This window comes from Candoia aspera, chromosome 4 (genome assembly GCF_035149785.1).
Source record: "Candoia aspera isolate rCanAsp1 chromosome 4, rCanAsp1.hap2, whole genome shotgun sequence".
Lineage (NCBI taxonomy): Eukaryota > Metazoa > Chordata > Lepidosauria > Squamata > Boidae > Candoia > Candoia aspera.
Genome location: NC_086156.1, coordinates 62,928,670 through 62,951,440, shown reverse-complemented (window position 1 = coordinate 62,951,440; position 22,771 = coordinate 62,928,670). Strand labels below are relative to the sequence as shown.

The following is a 22,771-nucleotide window of genomic DNA, read 5'->3' as shown; positions in this document are numbered from 1 at the left end:
AAATTTTAATGCAGGACAGCTTCATGTAAGTGATGAATAGATTCTCTGATCTTCTTTCCCCTACCATCCACTGTCACCTATTTTGGGGAAAAACAAGTACCAACCACTGTCTGAAACATGTGGCAGGGTGGGGTTTCGGGTACTTTTTAAAATTTGGATTTGTTTTGCCATAGAACTATCAAGTCTCCTTTATATGGAAGAAACAAAAACACAAACACAGCCCAAAGAAAAGCACAGGCCTGCTTGCTTGAAAAATCCTATGAATTTGAGAATTGCAGATTTCAAGAGGTGGTAGATTAGAAATAGATGCCAAGTTATTTTTAAGCTTTCAACTACTCAACTGAGCTGTTATTAATTTTCCATGTGCAAGAAAGATTAGTGTCACTAATTGGAAAACGTTTCCCCCCCCTTAGGTAAAGGTAAAGGTTTCCCTTGACGTAAAGTCCAGTCGTGTCCGACTCTAGGGGGCGGTGCTCATCTCCGTTTCAAAGCCTTGGAGCCGGCGTTGTCCATAGGACACTTCCGGGTCATGTGGCCAGCATGACTCACGGAACGCCGTTACCTTCCCGCCGAAGCGGTACCAATTAATCTACTCACATTTGCATGTTTTCGAACTGCTTGGTGTGCAGGAGCTGGGACGAGCAACGGGAGCTCACCCCGCCGCGCGGTTTCGAACCGCCGATAGGATCTCCCAGGTCTTCCAGCAGATAGACAGACAGACAGACAGATAGATGGGAGTATTATCAGCCCAAATCTATGTACTGCAGGATAAAGGCCTCTTCACTGAAAGTTATGGACTGTAGGACTGCTGGGGGAGGTATGGTGTTTCGCGGAGCCGACTACCACAGCAAAGACCAAGGAACTGGTGAGTAGACCAGTTCCTTGGAACCTCTCCAGATAAGGAAAGGACAGGAGATGGCCCACATGTGCTCTGGATGGCAGCTCCTCATGAGGAGACCACAGGACAGCGGTTTTACATGGGATTGAGTGCTAAGAGACAACAGGACCAGCCTTCTTGCTTGCAACCATGGCTGAACTTTTTAAAGGACATTAAGTTCACAAACCTCACTTTCTAATTACTTTCAGAAATTGCCTATTAACCATCTTATTGGAGACATTCAGAATGACAAGTTTGAAAAGTCTTCATCGGGTGAGTTTGTCTTCAACTCTGAACAAAAGAAAAAATAACTATAAGCTTAAGAACTTAAATAATTTGAAATAAACAGCAAAAAGCTAAATAAGTTACAAAGGGTCCAGATAAATTTGGATTACTGACTTTTACTATAAGACTTTGGAATTAATTATAAAAAAAATAAACAGCTTCTAATGGGAAACAGACTTATTTTGTCTATCCTGACTAGTGTAAGCCATAACAAAAGATAAGTAATGATTTTAGAAACTGGACACTAGAGGGGACTAAAGACTCTAAGCAGAAGAAAAAAAAATACAAGCCTGTTCTTGGTGTCAGTTAATACTGGGACTTACAAAATGACACAAAATGTTATAACATCGGAAATATTAAAGGAGATCTCTGAAGAATGGAGCCAAAAATTAGCAACTACAATATCAACACTGTCAGTAATGATATCTGCTTCTATGGATAGATTATGTCTAAAAGATGTTAATGAAAGAATGAAAGATGTGGAACAAATTTTATCTGACAAGACAGAGAAAGTACCGAAAGTGGAATTACAAATGACAGACCAAGAGAATGATTTGGAAAAGGACGCTTTGCTGGATATACAAAAGAAACTGGCTGAAGTTTTAAAAATTAAAAGGGAAATACAAATGATAAACCAATAGAATGACCTGGAAAATGTTTTCTTATTGGATCTACAAAGGAGGGACCTTGGAGGTCCAACCCCCTTGTTAAAGCCTTGAAGAAATCTGTGTGATGAGATAGAGAATTGAAGAGAAATCAAATCCTATGACAATGTTTGATTGAATTAAAAATTAAAGATTAAGACAATTAGAAGGAAAAGGAAGGAATATAAAGTTGGTTTATTTGATCTAGGTTAAATTAAAACTTTTTTTTTGCAAAGTTCTAGCAACACTTTATGGACTTTTTGCTTATACTAGGATTGAAAAGTTGATGTTTATTTTATTTATTTTTATTTATTTATCAAATTTTATCACAGCCCATCTCCCTCCCAAGGAGGGACTCTGGGCGGTTTACAATAAAATAAAGTTAAAAACCAAAACAATTATAAATACAATACAATAAAATGTAATGGAATCAAGATGGGCGAGAGTTTTTTATCAGCCTGTGAAGTGTAGTAGATCCATCTGAAGTCACTCTAGGGTGCTAGCCATCCCCAGGTATGGCTATTCCCCCTTCCATTCCAAGACTGCTGGCAAAACTAGGTCTTTAATCTTTTTCGAAAGTCCAGGAGAGATGTAGCCTGTCTCACCTCTGAGGGAAGGATGTTCCAAAGGGCGGGAGCTATTGCAGAGAAGGCACACTTCCGAGACCCCACTAGGTGGAATTCTTTTATGGATGGGGTCCGTAACATGCCCGTCCTGCATGACTGGGTGGGGCGGATCGATGTAATTGGGATGAGACAGTCCCTCAGTTATCTTGGTCCCGTGCCATGTAGGGCTTTAAAGGTAATAACCAACACCTTGAATTGGGACCCAGTGCAGCTCATGCAACAAAGGTGTTACATGTGCAAATGTTGGGACACCCCAGGATTGCCTGCGTGGCTGCATTCTGGACCAGTTGTAGCTTCATGTAAAGCGCATTACAGTAGTCTATATGGGAGATGACCAGGGCATGAGTGACTGTTCAAAGGGCCTTTTGGTCCAGGAAAGGGCGTAACTGGCACACAACACGAAGTTGCGCAAAGGTCCTCCTGGCCACGACTGCCATCTGCTCCTCGAGCAGGAGTCGTGAATCCAAGAGGACCCCCAAATTATGCACCAGGTCTGTCTGGGGCAGTGCAACCCCATCCAGCACTAAAGATGATAATTTCCCAGAACCCGAGATGCCATTAATCCACAGCCACTCCATCTTACTAGGGTTCAGTCGAAGCCTGTTGTTCCCCATCCAGACCCCCACAGCCCCCAGGCACCTGGAGAGAGCGGTCACGGCATCACTTACTTCACCCAGGATGGAGATATATAACTGAGTATCATCCGCATATTGATGATACCTCATCCCATGGTGATGGATGATCTCGCCTAGAGGTTTCATGTAGATATTAAATAGGAGAGGAGAGAGAACTGAACACTGAGACGCTCCACAAAGAAGGGGCTGCAGGCTGGATCTCTTGTTCCCTATGTTTTATGGATTTGCTTATAGATAAAGGATGGGATATGGGATGAAGAGGTACCTGTTTGTAACCTTACAGAGGGTGAAGAGTTACTAAATTTGTTTATACTTGTTGTGATGAAGGTTGGAAGTCACTTTATATATTTTCTTTTTCTATATTATATTCTTCCCTTTCTTTTTCTTTTTCCCTGCACTTTTTACTATTTTTTTCTATCCTTTTCTCTTTCTTTAAGTTTAGTTTGTATTGGTTTTTACTATTGTAATTAAAATTCTTAATAAAAGTTATATTTAAAAAAAAGAAAATTATGGACTGTAATCTACCATTTTGGTCTGGTATGGGTCAAGAGATAGATGTTTTTTGATCTAGGGCTGAGCGTGACTGGTCCAAAATTACTCAGCTTCCTTCCATGCTCCTAGTCCACTCCTTTAACCACTGTACCACACAGGCTCTTTTATTTATACACACATACACCCTAGGTCTTCTTCCAAAGTCTTTTAAAACATTGTCTTATCCATATCTCTGGAAGAGGGAGGGAGGAAGATCAGGAAAGATTTCATAGAAAAAAGTTTTGTCTTGAAAGATTGCCCTGGCCTCCTTTCCCCTCTCCTTTTTTCCCCTTTTTGTTTACTTTGAGAGCTTCATGTCTTCTTGTTTGCCTGGTGGCATTCAAGGCAATTATTTACTTTTAGCTCCAAGGAAGCATTTTACCCAGCCTTGAATGGGAAAACAGTAAACATGGAAAAACAAACAGACTTTTTACTGGAGTTGATTTAATTAGCAGAATAATGTTGGGTTTTGTTCCTGTGACTCATTTCTGTCCTGCTTCCCATTTTATTTCTTTACCCAAAATTCTCATTATCTGACTACAGATAATGTAGTTTATCTGAAGTTTCCTTCCTTCCTCATTCTCACATGATTTTTGTTTCCCTCTGAGCTGAAGCTGTTGCTTTTTCTCTGGGATTTCAGTAGAATAGAAAACTTACATGGATACTAATTACATCACATGAAATGTGATGAAATGTATTCATAAACTGAAATGTATTCATAAACTGAAATGTATTCATAAACCACTCAAGGAAGCAAAGAGAAAATTTGTGCATATGAAAGTGTGTGAATATGTGTGAGAAAAATCTAAAACATTTTTACACTATCCCTAAGCAACCTAAAAAGTGGCAAATCCAAGCAATCCAAAAACACAAGTGCAACCCAAGAAAAAAGCACATCTCCATTCACATAAAACATCCCACCTACATCACAAGGAGGAAAAAAAAATCAATAGGGCTATCGATCTTCCAGAAGATTGCTAGTCCTTTTAAAAAGAAAATTAAAAAAAAAAACTCTACTCCATATCTTTCTCTACATCTTTTTCACAAGAATGCCTTCTCAGGAATGTGTGATTTTCACAGATGTGGAAATTCTAAGGGAATAGGCAAATTCAACCATATTTTGAATTGCCCCAAAGGATAAATTCCCTTTGAAAAGAAAACAGGGGCAGTGGAGGTCAGAAATGTGGTCTCTCTTGCAGCTAAGAGAAAATGGCAGTAGAGTTGCCTTGCCCACTGTGGTGTAGAGAGAATGTGACAGCAGCAGACTTAGGTAACAAACAGGAGTTGAGCAGTTTGCTGGCCCTGACCATGTCAGGTCCAGGCTTATCACTGAGGCATCCTAATTCATCCATATGGCAAATTTCATTTCAGGTGTAGAAGGAAAACTCCACTTCCATACTAGATCAACTAAAGATTATTCTAGGCTGCCTCCTCAGCAGACTGGGAATGAAACAGAGCTGATGTAATGAGGATGTATCCATTAAAAATGGAAAATGGTTAACAAAACTTTCTTGTGCTGCAGTAAGTGGAACATGAAGATAAGCCTTAATCAAGGAAATGGAAGTAGCAGAGACATTGGAAAAAATTATGTAATGTAGTACACAGTGTAGCTGAGTATAGTTAAATGCCTATCTTGGATAACCAAAATGTAGATTTTAATGAACTCAAAGGTATGATAGATAGGAAAAGTATATTGGAAAACAGGAGAAAAACTGGAGAAGGGCAGAAGTAGCTAATATGGCTGTACAAAAAGTTAAATGAATATTTGAAAAAAAAAACACATAGAAGGTAGAAAGAGCGACAAGTCATAAAGATTCTGTATCAACAGTTTGGAACAGCAGAGATGGTGCTCAGAAATTTAACATCTCTAATAATCTGTCTCAGTGTAAAGCTCCTGGATATCTTACATGATACTGTCCGCAAAAGAGAAAATTATATAAATTGTTTAGTAACTTACAAGCACCCTGACAGTTGAAAAAGTTGCAGTTAGGTTGAGTTTTAACAAGGTAAAATTGTTCTTGGGCTGTTACTTTGTACTTGACTATGGGCATTTCCTCATGGCTGTTTTAATGTCCGTATCTCCTACCCTTGAATTGGCAGGAAATTATGTTGATATAGTTTGAGCTGCTCTCATGGCTGAGCAAGCCCGCTACATTTATTTTGGCTTGGACTGCAAGAGAGACAGTAAGTGAGGTGCTGTGTTTGGCAGGATGTGAGGATGAGTCCTAAACCTATTCACTTGGTTACATCATCAAGGCAGTAACAGTGATCTCTGATATAAGTAGGACAAAGCCCACTGGGTATTTTGCTTGCATGAGCTCTATTAAATTTAAGAATTAATCAAAGCAATGCTTTGTAACCTGATCAGAAATATATTTATGTGGAATAAAAACTGGCTCATATACTCTCATTTTCTTGTGAGAATAAGCCACCAGGGACAAACACTGTTGATGATATTTCTAGATAGTCTGAAATTACATTTTTATTCCATTAGTTCATATATCTAGTCATAAGAAATGCACGTACAGCAATGAATATAAACAAGTTTTACACTGTTAAAAATGCAATTTGTGGAAACTTCTTAGACCAGTAGTGCACACACTTTATTCAGGATTATAGCATGGAAGAGATTCAACTCATCTGGTGAAACCTGTTCACTGAATATTATGATGTCCTCAGCATATTTTACTCTAATATACTTTCTTCCCAGTTTCCATTTGCTTTCACTGATACATGAAATCATTCAGTGTTTTCTTGTGTTGCTGTGTTACTTGCAGGATAAAGAATCTTTGATTACAAGGAGGCTTCAAGTTTAGAAGAAGAAAAAAAAATCTTTATTCCTTATATGGCATCATTAGGCTATTTGAGCACTGTGAATGGATGATTGCACTTTATTATGCACAGTCTGTTTCATGCAGTCAAGGAGCTCAGACTACCAGGAAATTGCAACCAGTTTCTAGCAAAAGGGAGCACTTAAAGAAGAAGCAGCTTCTTTAAATCAAGAACATAAGTATGGGAAAATCAGGTTGGTAAACAATTATATTTTACATTGTTCATAAACTTTTGTTTGTTTGTTTGTTTTCCCCCATAACTTGATATGTACTTTACATTTTTAAAGATGATTCATTTAGCTTTATCTACACCATTAGGAGTAGGACAGGAAGGAGTTTCTTTGTAGGAAAGAACACAGTTACATTTAAAATGTGGTATCATTTGAACTTCAAGAGTGGGTAATAATTTAAAAGCTAATTTGCAGGACCCTACCAACAAACACCCCCCCCCATTTTTCTGAGAGACACATACTTAATTTAGAGTTAAACACTGTTGTAGAAAGATGTGATTAATGCTGTAAGAGAAATAATGAGTAGTGGAGGAATATCTGTCAGTTCAGATGCTTGCTCGGTATGTTGCTGGTTCTTAGAATTAGTAGCTGTTCTGGCTAGGCTAAGAGGAAGCAAAACATTCTTATCTCTGATTATGTTGCTTCAACAAATGGTAACCTTTTGCATTGTTTTTTATAGTTCATACTTTATGTATTTATTTTGCAGTTTTTATAGTCCAGCCAACTGAGCCAACTCTAAAGATTCTGAGCAAGTTACTACACATTGAAGGTATAAAAGCAAGGATACATATAAATCAAAATGATGAAACTCAATATGATAATAAATTGGGACACCAATAAAATTTAGTTAGGGTTGAAGGCCCAGTGAAATAAAACTGTCTTTAAGGATCCTCTGAAAAACCATGAAGGAGGGAGATGCATGATTCTGGAAACAATGTAATTTTTGTAGAAGCTGCTTTGAATGGAACATTATTCTTTGTTTTTGTGGCTAAAGTGTCATGGATTAGACATGCAGTGCAAAAGATACTTCTTTCCCTGAAGGTAGATAGAAGTCCTGACCCCCATTTTGGGCTATGCGTGATTGCAGCTTGTAATTTCTGGCAAGTCTTTTAAATTTGTTAAAGTGGCATTATGTTGCTGTAGTTTCTTCAGAATAAGAGATATAGTAATAATAAATCTTAATTTAATTTAATTAGATTTGATATGGCCGCCCATTCCAGAAGACTCTGGGCGGCTAATAAAATCCCCAGAAAACAATTAAAACCAGTAAAACAGTTAAAACTCACGTAAACAGGCAGCCTGGGCCAAAATAGCTAGAACAATAAACAGTACAAGTACAACAGGCCCCTCACAAATACATAACAAACACATTAACCCCAGGCCTGGGAACTCCTCTTAAACGTTTACTAATTATGATGCTTTCACAATCCCTATCAGTAATAAATGTGTCAGTTCCTAAAGACCCATGGCCAAATAACACAGTTTCAGTTCAACATCATCTAATGTTATTTGGCATTATAGAAAACTGTTGTAAGAATTATAGTCACTGAAGTTTGATAGGCCAAAGAGGAAGCTTTATTAGTTCCAAAGCCACCTTGAGCCTATATTTGATGGATGATGCAGTTTTTTTCTGATACACTGCTAAACTAGCAGTATATGTTATTCCGTTTTTGGAGAAGGGAGAGATCTCTTATGAATTCAGCAGAGAGATCCAAGCCTCATTGCCTGATAATTGCCCTTCAGTTTCCTTCATTACTCATTCCCGCAACCAATTCCATTTATGAAATTCTTAACAGGGAAAGATGGATGGCAGCATACATTGAACTACATCCTATGCATTTGAAACATTTTTTCAGTTGTAGTACTTTTCAGCCAAGGATAGTGGCTCAGGAATCAAAAAGTTTTATTTGCCTAGCCTAGGCGAAGCTAAGGGGGTTCCTTAGCTGAGCTGAGGGATTACAGGTTGAACCCCTGAATGCCATTATTCTTTTGGTTTAGATAATATCTCCTCTTATTGTTTTGTATTCTAGGAGGTATATCTGAAGAGAGTGGATTTATTATTTATTAAAATTATTTATTAAAAAAATTCTATGCTGTATTTTGAGCTTAACAAAAACAAAATGCCACAGTTTATTTATTTTATTTTTTATTTTCTTTCCCACCTTTATTATTTTTATAAATAACTCAAGGCAGCGAACATACCTAATACTCCTTCCTCCTCCTATTTTCCCCACAACAAGAACCCTGTGAGGTGAGCTGGGCTGAGAGAGAGTGACTGGCCCAAGGTCACCCAGCTGGCTTTCATGCCTAAGGTGGGACTAGAACTCTCAGTCTCCTGGTTTCTAGCCTGGTGCCTTAACCACTACACCAAACTGGCTCTCCAGTTTACCTTCAAAACATTTCAAAAGAAGTACAGTTCCTTTTCTTAAATTAAAAGCCAGAAAAAATAAATGAAATAAATATACTTTTACATTTATATTTTAAGTGTGCCACCTCCTTAAGTAAAATGTAAATTTGGAGTATTCCTTTAAAATATATTCTTTCTTTAAATCTGTAAATGCAATTCTTAGCCCATGCAAAATGGCAGAATTTAGGAGAACATTGAATATTTTCATGTGATTTTTGCTTAACTAATAAAAACAGGATAGAACATATAACTAAATTCATGAAAACAGATCTGCCTAACATTAGTTAGAAATGGGAGCTGGTTACATACTGATGGTTTTTAGCTGATGGTTTTGATGTTGCAATCTTAAACCACTCTTTCCTGGAACAGTTCTGCAGCTGAAAAAAGTGACTTTCTTCCTTTCCCCTTTTCCCCAGCTGCAGAATATTTTTTCACTGAGAGGTTGCTGGGTTGTTTTTTTCAGAGCCCACTGAAGGCTTTGAAAAATAAGTTATTTAATTTTCAAGTGGGTAGCTAATAAGTAAACAAGCAAAAATGAAAGTGGCACCAGGACTACTGACAAATAATCATGCCTGCCTTTCTAAACTGATTGTGGAGGGAGGAGACAGCAGCCACTGAGTCAGCAGAGAGACAAATATAGCTCATGACTGCAGTGCAAGGTGGGGCAAATTGTGCCTCCACTGCCAAGAAACACTGTGCCTGTTTATCAATATAATGTTTGGTTTTATGAAGAGAAACTAACTCTGTGTCTTGTTATCTAACAAGCACAGTTGAAATGTTAGGAGTGAAAACTGGACTCTGCTTTGTATAACTGAAGAAAACTTTCAGAGAGGGAGAATAAAGGGATCACATCACTTTAGGAGCAAAAAGTCTTCAGCAAGAACAGAAAATTGAAGATGGAAATTTAAGGAAAGCATGTAGGAGGGTGCCGCAACAGCTGAGGAAACATTATTTTTTAAAAGTAATAGAAATGTATTAATAGCTTAAACTATGATTTACACTCCTCCTAAATATGGAGGATCAATTACTATTAGGGAAACACAGGGTAAGATTATGCAGCACAAGGGAACATTGTTAGCCAACAGAAGCTGGACTATTTAATGCCCCTAGTTTTGCTTGTTAATTTAGATGAAGCCTTTAGCCCTTTAAGAAATTAAGACATCTGCTATTCTGCACATTTGTAAGAAAGTGTTATTTTTGCTTTTCACTATTTTTAGCCAATGAATGGTCATAAAAATAATTGATAATGTTGTCCAAAGAAGCACCTGAGCCATTTTTCATGGATAAGAATTGGTGGGAAATAATTTCTACCCCATTAAAAGAAACAACACAGAATTCCAGGATGTTGGCATAGTCCTGATTGGGTACTAATGTATTTACAGAAAAATTAAAGATAGCAGCGAAGAGAGGAGTTTTCTTTGTAAATTACCATCCTCTGAAGGAGAAAATTTCATCAAGACAGATCGGGAATTTCTTTATCAACCATGCTTGGCAGAGTTTACCCAAAGTCTCCCATCATGGCTTTTTGAAAAATCTGTTTTTGGAAAGCATCATCTGTATCTTCTCCTTGAATGAATGGTCAGCATCAGACACTAACAGCAATGTTGCTTTTGTTCTATTTCTTTTAACCTCCATGTTCTCAAAAGCATCTAGTTCATTCTCCTGAATTTCTGTACAGATGTAGGTAAGTTTAAGATAGAGTGCAACTCCTTTCTTTCTGTTGCCAAACACATTCTTTTCAGTTATTGAGAAGTGCAACACAACTTGTATCAGCATCACCTTCCAGGGAATATTAATACTATTATTAATAAATACTTTTGGTTTCATGTACAATGCCCAGAAGGATGAATGAGCATATACAACTTCTCTGATTACAGTTCTATTCCTTATTTTTTCCTGCCATGTTGCCTGCCCTTATTCACCTGCTGAGTGAAAGTACCCTGAATCACTTTATTCTGGCAAAGAATGAGATACTAGATTTGAGTCTCAGCAATCTCTGTCACATGCCCATATACATTCCAGGACAGCAATCCATAGGTCTGATTTGTAAGGCTGTGCAAATCTCTCAGAGGAGGCTACTTTAGAATGTGTGGGAGCATGTATAAAGCACCTCTTTTAACTGTTAAAGCAGCCACATCTTTTTCCAAGCTCATGCAGCAACTTTGGAACCTGCTCCTGGCTGAATCCACAAGTGTGTGGATTCTTAAAAAGTATTGCCTAGAACTGGACTCAGTACTCAATGTGTGGTCTGATTAATGCAACTAGTTCATGCTGCTATCTCATATTCAGTTTGTGATCAACTATTCCTATAGTGTTTTTCAAGTATTATTGCTTAGCCAGGTCTCCTCTTAAGTCTTCAGAAATAAGGTTGATACAAGCCTATTTATAAAGAAATGTGTATAATTCCTTTTAATAATATATATTAAATATAGGGGAAAAATAAAAAAAATCATAGAGATGAGGATCTTCAGATCCTAGAGAACTGATTCACCTAAGTTATTTTATTTTATTTTATTTATTTTCTATCCTGCCTTTATTATTAATAAATACTAAATGCTAAATGATATTTCATTTACTGGCATCCAATTACAAATACATTTATTTGCATCTCAAAGGCCCAAATCAGACTTTTCTATTCCATGCAACTAAGATCTAGAAATTATTGAGCATGCTGTTCAAAGTCATCACTAAATGAATGTTCTTTTCTTCCCATGATTTATTTGAACAATGTGATAGCAGTAGGTACAAAATAATTCTATAAATCTGCCTTGTGGCAGAGCCAGAATTAGATAGTTTAAGAAGGTTAGCTCTTGTTCTTCTGAGCAAATTATCAAGGTGTAATAGCCAGAAAGCATACTAAAACTGAAGGAATATAAACCTGGCTTTGGGAATGGAGAAGGAATGAGCAAACCATTAAGAAGGACACATTCAGAAAAGATTACATAGTCCTGAGAAAGAAGAATGTGTGAGGGGAAAAAACTCAAAATAACCTCACCTTGATTTTGTTTGGTATAAGATGGGGCAGAGAAAAACTCTGAGTGGCTTTCAAGGTTCTGTTATTCTACCAGACAACAACAAAGAACATTCCTGGAATCCCTGTCATGCCTGTTTCTTGACCTGCCCTGTTCTGAAGGCTACAGAAAGTTTGAGGAGCAGTGGTATCCTTGGAAGGGGAGTGTCAAAGGTGGTCTTTGAAGCATTGATATCATATTCACATACAAAGGGCAGGACTTTGTATGGTCACAACCATCCTCTTGACTGTTTTGACCCCCCTCTGTGGATATCCCTGCTTGGAAATAGACCAAGAAACACTGGATGATACATCAAGAATGCTGTTGTGGTACACCGGCAGCAAAAGAAAACAATTATCCCAGCTGAAAGATACAGTTAAGTAGTTCAAGGCATCTTTCTTTCTAGGAAAGGGCAGAACTTTCAAAAAGGCATGAAGTAATAATAATGGGAGATTTCACTTAACCCAGCATTTCTTGGGAGACAGGCACCTTCCCTCTTAGATAATTTCTCCTGCTGACTATTTTCTTCAGAAAATGGTGGAAGAGACAATGAAAAAAGTTATCTTTGGGATGAGGAAGTTCAAATTATGGAGAAATTGGAGATCTCCCAAGATTTAGGCTATTTAATAATTGTTTCATTTTGGTGCCTAAACCAGAAACCACCTAGGTATGCTTGAGGACTATTAGTTGGAAATCGTTAATGTATGAGATGCACTACATGTAATGATATAGCTCAAATTCATACAGTATAATCCTTTGTTGTAAATCTTGCATTTTTTTAAAGGCAGCTTCCATCTTAGTTTGTTGGAAAATCCAGCTGTTCCCTTTCATGAGTTCTGAAAAACATCTATTGTGCTGAAAATACCAAACTGACAGACTGTAATTGGAAGTCCTTCAGGCTCCAGTGGATATTGAGACAGGGGGTGGCTTAGTTTTATATTGTAAGCAACAGATTGTTCTGTTTCTAGAACAGATGAAGCCTTAAAGAAAGTTATTCCTTGACCATTGCCCTGATAATTCATGCTTTATTTAAACAGTTGATGGATTCCATATGTTAGAAGACTTTCTAATTTTTGTGGGTTGGTAGAAATGTTCAGTTTGAAATACTTTTATAACTGTACAGGCATATTCATATTTTTTTAAAAAAATCTAAATGTGTATATTTGGGCTTGGTTATATTTCAGAGAGATGGAAGATCTGTGTATTCACATTATACATTTTAGATATGGAAGATTTAGTGTAAGATAGTATTAAACAACAGCTTATTTTAGTAATAAATTTGCTATATAAATGTTCTTTCCAGATGACTGAACAATGTTAAGAACATCAAATTAATAATAAAAAAACATTTGGGGACTGCAGAAAGAGCTATAAACTGGGTCCAGAACACACAAACTGCTTCCTGTTTTAGACCATTTACTTCTGGAAAACTGCTAGATATCCTCCCCACCCCACTCCTGGCCAGATCAACGTGGTCTGGAGGAAAGTTGAAAATTCCAGAGTTCTGTGGACCATCTGTGTCCAGAGATGGAACACTTTGCACATACCTAATCAAAAGCCCTTCAGCAAAGGATCGTTACCTTGTCATGGTGCTGGAGCTTGAGCACCTCAATGATGCCATGAGCTAAACCGTGAAGGGCCACCCAAGACGGGAACATCATGACAGAGAGGTCAGGCTAAATGCGATCCCTGGGGAAGGTAATGGCAACCCACCCCAGTATTCTTGCCATGAAAACTAAATGGATCAGTACAACCAGAGATATGTCGGTATAACATCGGAAGATGAGACCCCCAGGTCGGAAGATGGTCAAAATGCTACTGGGGAGGAACAGAGGATGAGTTCAACTAGCCCCAGACGTGATGACGCAGCTAGCTCAAAGCCGAAAGGACGGCTAGCGGCCGATGGTACTGGTGGTGAACGGCGAATCTGATGTTCTAAGGATCAACACACCATTGGAACCTGGAATGTAAGATCTATGAGCCAGGGCAAATTGGATGTGGTTATTGGTGAGATGTTGAGATTAAAGATAGACATTTTGGGTGTCAGTGAACTGAAATGGACTGGAATGGGCCACTTCACATCAGATGACCACAACGCATCAGAGGCTTTGGCTTGGACTACAAAGGGCTTTTGGGGATCAAGATGTTTTAAGACTGGCTCAGAGGTAAAAAATTCTTTTAAGTGCTCAAATGCCTCTTGGCATTCAGCAGTCCAGTCCAACCCTGCTCCTGGCCGCTGTGCCATTTTGGGATCACCCTTGCCTTTGGTTTATAGGAGGTCGGTTAGTGGCAAGGCTACTTGGGCAAAATTAGGAATGAATTGGTAGAAGTTGGCAAATCCCAGGAAGCTTTGTAATTGTCTTGTTCTGGGGGGCTTCCATCCCACTACGTCTTTGATTTTTGCAGGATCCATTTCAATTCCTTTACTTGAAACTCTGTACCCTAGATAATCCAACTTCTCTTTGTGAAATTCACATTTAGACAGTTTGACATACAGCTGGTTCTTTAATAGTCTCTTCAGGACCTCTCTTACTAGCGTGACATGTTCTGCCATTGTGTCAGTGTAAATTAAGATATCATCCTAGTACACTAATACTCCACTGTGTAGGAATTCATGAAGCACCTTGTTAATCAATTGCATGAATACTCCTGGTGCCTTTAGGCTGAATGGTATCACAAGGTACTCAAAGGACCCCAATTGGCAATTAAAAGTGGTCTTCCACTCGTCCCCCTCTCGTATTCTTACTCTAAAGTAAGCCTCCCTCAAGTCCAACTTCATGAATATTTTCCCTTTTGAGAGGTGAGCTAATAGGTCCTTCATCTGGGGCATGGGGTATTTGTTGGAAGTGCACACCGCATTGAGCCCTCAATAGTCTGTACAAAGCCTTAACGACCCATCTTTTTCCAGAAAAGTACCGGGGCAGCCATTGATGATGACGCAGGCTGAATGAAACCTTGTGCTAGGTTCTTACCTATGAATTCTCATAGTGCCCCAATTTTGGTTTGGGTCATTGGGTACAATCTGGTTTTCTGTAGTTTGGCTCCTGGTATCAATTCTATGGCACAATCGGAACTTCTATGGGGAGGAAGTTGATCACATTCTGTCTTGCTAAATGCTGTTTTCAGGTTTTTGTATTGCAGTGGAATGCTGACACCTCCCTCAGTTGCTGTTCTGCCCCTGGTCTCTGCTAACAGTCCCATTAGTTCGCCCTCTTCAGGTGGATCACTTGATTTTAGCCTTGAGTAAACCCCATCTGAAAACCCCATCTTGCCAGATTTCCAGTCTACTTTGGGGTAGTGGTCCCATAGTCAAGACTGTCCCAAAATGATTTGCTATGGGAGCTACCAGGAACTGTAACGTCTCTTTGTGCATCCCTATCTGCATCTTCACAGGTTCGGTGTAAAACTCCATGGGGCCCCCTTGCATATCTGATCCATCCAGCTGAGTGAAAATGATGGGTTCTTTTAGTTTCCCCACCTTCAGTCTCAGTCCAGTTACAATGGCGGGATGCATTAAGCTGTGGGTGCATCCACAGTCTAGCATGCCTGCCAGGTCTGCAGTCCCCCCTCCCTTTAGGGTTTGGATTGGTAGCCCCACGAAAACAGGAGGACAGTTTCCACTTACCAGAGGATCTTCATGCCCATTACTTCGAGCCTGGCCTTTGGCACAACTTAGGACAGGCTCCCTTCGATTCCCGCCAACTTTTGGTTCTCTTTGCCAGAGTTTTCAGAATCGGTGAATTGGTTCTCGAACTCAGCTTCCATGAGGGAGGCCATTGTGCCTCTGCTCTTCTGCGTTGGCAGCTTCGTAGGGCTGGGTTTGGTTTTTGGCTTGGGAGCTGCTGCTTGGTGTGGGCACTCTCCTATACAATGCCCCTCCTTTCCACATTTGAAACACAGTCATTTCTTAGCCCTCTGCTCCTTCTCTTCCTCCCAGCTCCTGCTGGGTTTTTTGGAAGCAGCAGGGGGACTGGCTGAGATTGCAGGTACTCTCCCCACCACTTGTGTGCGTGAATGGCGTTTAAGTTGATGCTGGGTATCCTCTACCTCTCCTGCTAAACAAATCCACTCTCTTAGTGTTTGTGGATCTCTGCGCCCCAGGGCCCATCTTAGGATCTCTGACTGTAATCCTGCATTGAAGTAATCCACCTTGAGTGACTCAGGCCAGTCGGTCAGCTTCCCAGCAAGCGCTTTAACTCCATAGCGTATTCTGACACCAACTTAGGTCCCTGCTTGATAGTGCTGCAAGCCTGCTTTCGTCTGGAGTTTTGCTAAAGGGTCTTTGAATTGCTCTCTCAGCACAAACATGAACATCCAGGGCTTCTAGCTCAGGGGCATCTGTGTCGTGCAGTTAAATGTACCATTCGGCTGCCGTGCCCTTCAGTCATGATCCTACAAACCGCACTTTAGCTTGCTCCATAGCAAAAGCGTCCTCATATTCTTCCATGAATGATTCTATATTGGTTAGGAAATACATGAGTTGTTGTGGGTCTCTGTTGAATTTAACATGGAACTCTTGTGTGGCCCCTGGCTCTATGCAGCTTCGTTCTCCTCCAGGTCCTCCTGGGCTGAAGCTGCCAGTTGTGGTACGAACTTCCCCCCACAACACTGAGGGTCGCTTTCTTCCTGGTCTCCAGCTTCTTTTGTCTCTGGGGTAGGTCCTCTCTGGGTCCTTCCTGGCTACCGGAGAGGATCGCTGGGATGTTGGCTTCAGGGCAGGTTGTGGTATCAGTTGCTCTAGTGATTTCGATATCTGCTGCAACAATGCCTCCATGCCGGACACTCACTTGGTCAACTTGGAAACGTTTTGATCCAGTTGATCTATTCGTTCTCTTGAACATGCTTTCATTCCTCTCAGCTGGGTATTTACCCAGTGACTAATGACTGGCTCTGTGCCCTTCCTGACTCCTGCTGATCAGTACCCACTCCCATTCAGTTGCTCTGTTGAAGGGGGTGACAGCGATTAGGGAAAGCCCCGCTGAACGATGGGATGCCTCCGGCTGAGGGTCTTGTTCTTCAATACGTTCCAGGTCTGCAAAGTCGATTAGTGAATCTCCTGGGTCTGCCTGGGCAGGCCTTGTGGAAGTCAGCTTCTCCTCTTCCTCATCATTGGATGCATAATCTGCATAAGCCTCTGACTCTAATATTGTCACTTCAGGTTACAAAGGTTGAGCGGGTGTGCGTTCCTGGAGGAATGTTGGGTCCTCCAGTGCAGCCACCGCCACTCCAGTGGAACTCTCCTCCTCCATGAGCCGATCAGTGGGTGAAGTTGCCATGGTAGACTTGAGTCTTTCTCAAGTCTTTGAATGACTTGAGTCTTTCTGTGAGGATTGTGGGGGTCATATATCTCAATAGCAAGAAATCTCACTGCAAGCCATTCAGGTCTCAGGAAAGAATTCCTTTATTAAGATCTAGTCCCTGTCCATTCAAAGTCTCAAGTGATTCAAATCCTCTGGATCCCTCCCCTTTAGCTTCTCCCCATTCCCGCCTTGTGTTTGAAATTGGAGCTTGATAACTGCTTTGTTTACAACCTCATTCCCAGCTGCATTCCTCAGGTTTCAGTTACAGCGATAGCCACAATTGAGTCCCATTCCAGCTGTGTCGGTTGGTGCTGTCTCCAGCAGTAATCCATCAATTCCCCTCCCTCCTGTACAATTCATGGCAGAGGACAAGAACCAGAAACATTTTACAGTCTCTGGTACAAGCATCTGACAACATATTAGCTTAGGGTTAGCAAATTAGCTTAATTTATGCCTAAATTAATGAACTATTCAGTAGAGTACATTGTTGGACAGAATAATGAATGAATGGATGGATCAGATTGATCTCAAACTTTAATTCTGAAATGTATCTCTTCTCTTCAGTGTTTATATAAGATATCCAAGTCACAAATATTGTAGAATAAGTCTTCTGTAAATTGATGAAACTGATTTTGTTCTTTACACCTCAAAATGCAAGTCACTGTAGGATTTTGCAGTTTGTCCACTGAGGTTTGGTAATATTTCTAATGCTTTATACTCCATTAGCTTCCAAGCAATTTTCAGAAGAAGTCTTAAGAGCCCACAATGACTACAGGAAGAAGCATGGTGTTCCTTCGCTAAAACTCTGCAAAAAATTAAATAGAGAAGCACAGCAGTAAGTACAATTAGTTCTTCTTAATTTAGAAATGTGGTAGTATTATTATACTTGGATTGCAGACTATACTTTTGATAATATGGATCTCAAGAATATATTTACTCAAACCTATATTTGATATTTCTTTGATATTTAAAAAGTATTCAGCTCCAAACATAATGCCATCTTTTGCAAGAAAATTGGTGACATGCTATAATGTGGCATGGTAATTTGTATAAAAATGCTTTTGTTTGGAACAAGGAAGTTACATGCTAGAATAATTTGAATTAGTGAGATCACTTTAGAATATTTTATTTATGCATTATATGAATAACTTCTCTTCAAGTGTCACAAATGTAGCATATGATTAATTTCTATGTATGTCCTTTTGTGTGTATGCGTGGACCTTCAAGTCAGTCTTGACTCTTGGCAACTGCCTCAATATGCCCATGAATTTTCCTAGCAAAATTTTCAGGTTTTTTTCTTCAGGCTTTGTGCTTAAATCAGGACTTGAACTCATAGTCTCCTGGTTTCTAGTCTGGTGCTTTTAACCAAACTGGCTCTTGCTGTATTATTATAATAATATAATAAAATTATTATATATAGTAACGACATATTCTTTTCCAAGGTCATCTCAGTACTTCTCTACAACATTTTTTTAAAAGGCAAACATTGGAAACTGGCTAATATTTATCTAAATTGGCTGAATCTAGAGAAGGCCCCTTCATGAGTGGGTGCACCACTGTCTTTTTAAAAAGAGCTGGCATTATCTCCTTCCTCTAAGTGGTGAACATTTTCCTGATTTAGCCCTTCACATGCATAGTCTTATGTAGAAGCCACTTGAAGCATGGATCTAGCCCACAGGTGAAAGCTGAAAAGAGTTCATATAATTTCAGAAGAGGCTACCTCACTCATCTCATCATCACCACTACCCCTTGCTTAGTTCAGGACTTTTCAAATTTGAGCAATTTGTTTTTTTGGCAAAGTGTTGCACAACCATCTCACAGCAGTTTGTCTGTAGCTGTTTTCACACCTTACTTCCCCAAAGGGAACTGTTAACCCTGCAAGAAGCAGAATCCATCTGTAATCCCAACGTTGCCCCTTGAGGGATAAGTGGCATGCACCCCAGTGTGACCACTCCTGATATTGAAAATGAAGCTCTGCTGACTACCTTAACCCAGCAATTTTTCCTTTACTGTTTGGGGTGGGGAGGAAGCCACCAACCAGTTGAAGGTGATACATAATAGCACCTAATATACAGGACAGCTCATTGAACACTAATGGAATATATTTGAATGGCAACTCAGCAGTGAGGGTGAATACTGCTACCTGGAGGACCCATTGTCCCATCCCAGGTCATGCATTGTAGAAAAATGAATTTACTTTTGAGAGAAGAGAGAGGAATCACACATGCTATCTATGCTTTCCTACTGCCTGGTTGTCTGCATTCTGCAAGTAATTCAAGCTGGTGGTTGTTCTTCAGATGCCCTGGCAGACAGAAGAGACTACCTTATTCTTTTGATTCATGTATGTGCTCCTTTGCATTATTCACAGATGGCATAGTTGGGTTCTGATGTTAATTCAAAGAAAGATTTAGTTTCTAGTCCTCAGATTATCCTTAGTGCTCTTCTCTGCACTGTAACAGTTCACCTGAATCCTTAATGTTTGGAGCTGGACACAATACTCAAGGCATGGTCAGTTTAATGAATGCCTATTCTAAAACACTCTCAGACTCATGAGCAGGAATGCAAAGATATCTGATTTATTAAAGAATAGTATGCAGGATCACAAAGAAAGCTGAGAATGATAAAAGCGCGCCAAATGCAAACTAAAAACCCTCGGTAGAAATGAGAGCCCTCCCCCCGTAGAATCTTCCCAAGTTCACAATCCCAGGTGCTCCTAATGGCTTCTGATGGTCTGTGGGAAAAGTCCTTGAACAGAGCACATAACCCAAACACATTCCATTGAAATTAACATAGATACAGAGCTTGGTACAAGGTTTCACAGCAGCTCCCTCCCAAACAGAAATGCACGTCAGCGCCATGGCCTGTGAAACGTTACGATGTACAGTGCACATTGAAACAGTGAACATGACATACTGCCCCCCCAAAAGAAAGAAAACACTAAGCAGCAGGCTTTAAAGGGTACGCCAAGTGGAAATGGCGAATTAAATCAGGAGCATTAACATGGCGAGCAGACACCCATTCAGGATGAGGAAAGTGTTTCCATCGGACCAGATACTGGAGGGTGCTGTGAAGCTTGCGAGAATCAACGACCTCCTTGACCTCAAAGTGCTGTTGACCGTCAATCATGATCAGAGCAGGAGGAGGAGGTTGGGGATGCCAGTGGGAAGAGTGGTGGACAGGCTTGAGCAAGCTGCAATGGAAAACAGGGTGCAAGCGTTTCAAATTGTGAGGCAGATCCAACTTAACAGTAACTGGATTGATAAGACCAACAATAGGGAAAGGACCAATGAACTTGGGAGCAAGTTTTTTAGAGGGTTGTGGGGACTTGATGAATTTGGTAGATAGATACACTTGATCCCCAATCTTGAAATTGTGTTGCAAAGAACAATGCTTATCGGCTTGAAACTTGTAAGCAGCCTGGGCATCAGCCAAAGCCTGTTGAATCACCGGCCAGGAATCAGCAAGCTTAACAGCCCAGTCAGAGGCAGAACATGTTTGGGGAGGGGGTTGTGGCAGTTCAGGGATGGGAACAAAGTTGTGACCAGAAACCACACAAAAAGGGGTTTTCCCAGTACTCTGATGGACAGCATTGTTGTAAGCCACTTCAGCAAAAGGCAGCAAGTCCACCCAATTGTCCTGATGGTAGTTAATGTATGCTCTAAGAAATTGTTCAAGGGCAGAGTTCAAAATCTCAGTAGATCCGTCAGTCTCAGGATGGGACAAGGTGGACAGCGCCTGTTTGGTGCCAATCAATTTTAAAAATGATTTCCAAAACTGGGAAGTAAACTGTCCTGCGGTCGCTGACCAAACGGGAGGGGCTACCATGGAGACAGTAGATGTGGATGAGAAATAGGCGCGCCAATTGCGGGGCTGACGGGATGGACGCACATGGAATGAAATGGGCTTATTTGGAAAAAAAATCTTTTACAACCCAAATGACAGTTTTCTTCTGACTGGGAGGAAGATCCACAATAAAATCCATAGAAATCTCGTCCCAGGGATGGGACGGGCTGGCCACAGGCTGCAGAAGCCCCTGCGGTTTCCCCCCTTTTTGCTTTGACATTGCACAAACAGGACAGGAAGCCACATAGTCTTTTACATCGTGTCTCAAGGTGGGCCACCAGAATTGACGACGAACCAAATGCAATGTTTTAACAAAACCAAAATGCCCAGCAAGTTTAACATCATGGGAACACTATAAAATGTCAGGTCATAAAGTTTTGGGTACATAAAGGTGGTGTTGCACCCATGCCAGACCGTTTTCAAAAGAAACAGTGTCTTTATTAGCTAGCAGCCAAGTGTCAGATTTCAGCGCCTGGAGAAAGTCTTTCTGCAATTGGCAAGGAACTTGCACGTTCCACTTCCCAGACTGGGTTGGGGGTGGGGATGCCTGCGCACGGGCCTGGCTCCAGGTGACAGCAACTAAGCCCAGTTGTGGTTCAGTGAGAACAGTCCCAAGCACATCTGCCACGTGGTCAAGGTCCTGAGGTAAACGTGACAAAGCATCGGCCAGAAAGTTTTTCTTTCCCGGAATAAATTTTAACTGGAAGTTAAGAATTGAGCCCAGCGAATTTGTTTAGGACTGAGACGCCGGGGAGTGCGGAGGGCTTCCAAATTCCTGTGATCGGTCCAAACTTCGAAAGGGCATTTAGCGCCTTCCAGGAGGTGACGCCAGGCTTCCAAAGCGGCTTTTACAGCAAATGCCTCCTTTTCCCAAACATGCCACCGGCGTTCGGTTTCAGAAAATTTTCTGGACAAATAAGCGCAGTGTTTTAAGTGATTTTCAGAATCTCTCTGTAACAATATAGCCCCAACTGAGGAGTCAGAAGCATCAACTTGGACCACAAAGGGGTGTTCAGGATCGGGGTGCTGTAGAATAGGCTCAGCAGTGAAGAGGGTTTTTAACTTCTCAAATGCTGCCTGGCATTCAGGCATCCAATTCAGCACTGCCCCAGGGTTTTTTACTTTGCGTGTCTCCCCCAAGCCCTTGGTATGGAGTAAATCAGTGAGGGGCAAAGCAATCTCAGTGAACCCCTGGATAAATTGGCAATAGTAATGACTGACTTCAGCAAAGGATCGTTACCTTGTCGTGGTGCTGGAGCTTGAGCACCTCAATGATGCCATGAGCTAAACCGTGAAGGGCCACCCAAGACGGGAAGGTCATGACAGAGAGGTCAGACTAAATGCGATCCCTGGGGAAGGTAATGGCAACCCACCTCAGTATTCTTGCCATGAAAACTAAATGGATCAGTACAACCAGAGATATGTCGGTATACCATCGGAAGATGAGACCCCCAGGTCGGAAGATGGTCAAAATGCTACTGGGGAGGAACAGAGGATGAGCTCAACTAGCCCCAGACGTGATGACGCAGCTAGCTCAAAGCCGAAAGGACGGCTAGCGGCCGACGGTGCTGGTGGTGAACGGCGAATCCGATGTTCTAAGGATCAACACACCATCGGAACCTGGAATGTAAGATCTATGAGCCAGGGCAAATTGGATGTGGTTATTGGTGAGATGACAAGATTAAAGATAGACATTCTGGGCGTCAGTGAACTGAAATGGACTGGAATGGGCCACTTCACATCAAATGACCACCAGATCTACTACTGCGG

General features: G+C 40.7%; 1 protein-coding gene across 2 annotated transcripts in view; it reads left to right on the top strand.

The window, feature by feature from the left end:
- Positions 1–1,068: 1,068 nt before the first annotated feature.
- The window catches only part of GLIPR2 (GLI pathogenesis related 2), a 38,403-nt gene continuing 16,700 nt past the window's right edge, over positions 1,069–22,771 (top strand). Inside the window, exons 1-3 of one of the 2 annotated variants that reach the window (XM_063304265.1) lie at positions 1,069–1,150; positions 6,376–6,623; positions 17,885–17,993. In XM_063304265.1, coding sequence (XP_063160335.1) covers positions 6,611–6,623; positions 17,885–17,993 — 122 coding nt within the window. In that variant the 5' untranslated portion in view covers positions 1,069–1,150; positions 6,376–6,610. The remainder of the gene's footprint in view (positions 1,151–6,375; positions 6,624–17,884; positions 17,994–22,771) is intronic. The other variant, XM_063304264.1, reaches the window with a different exon arrangement.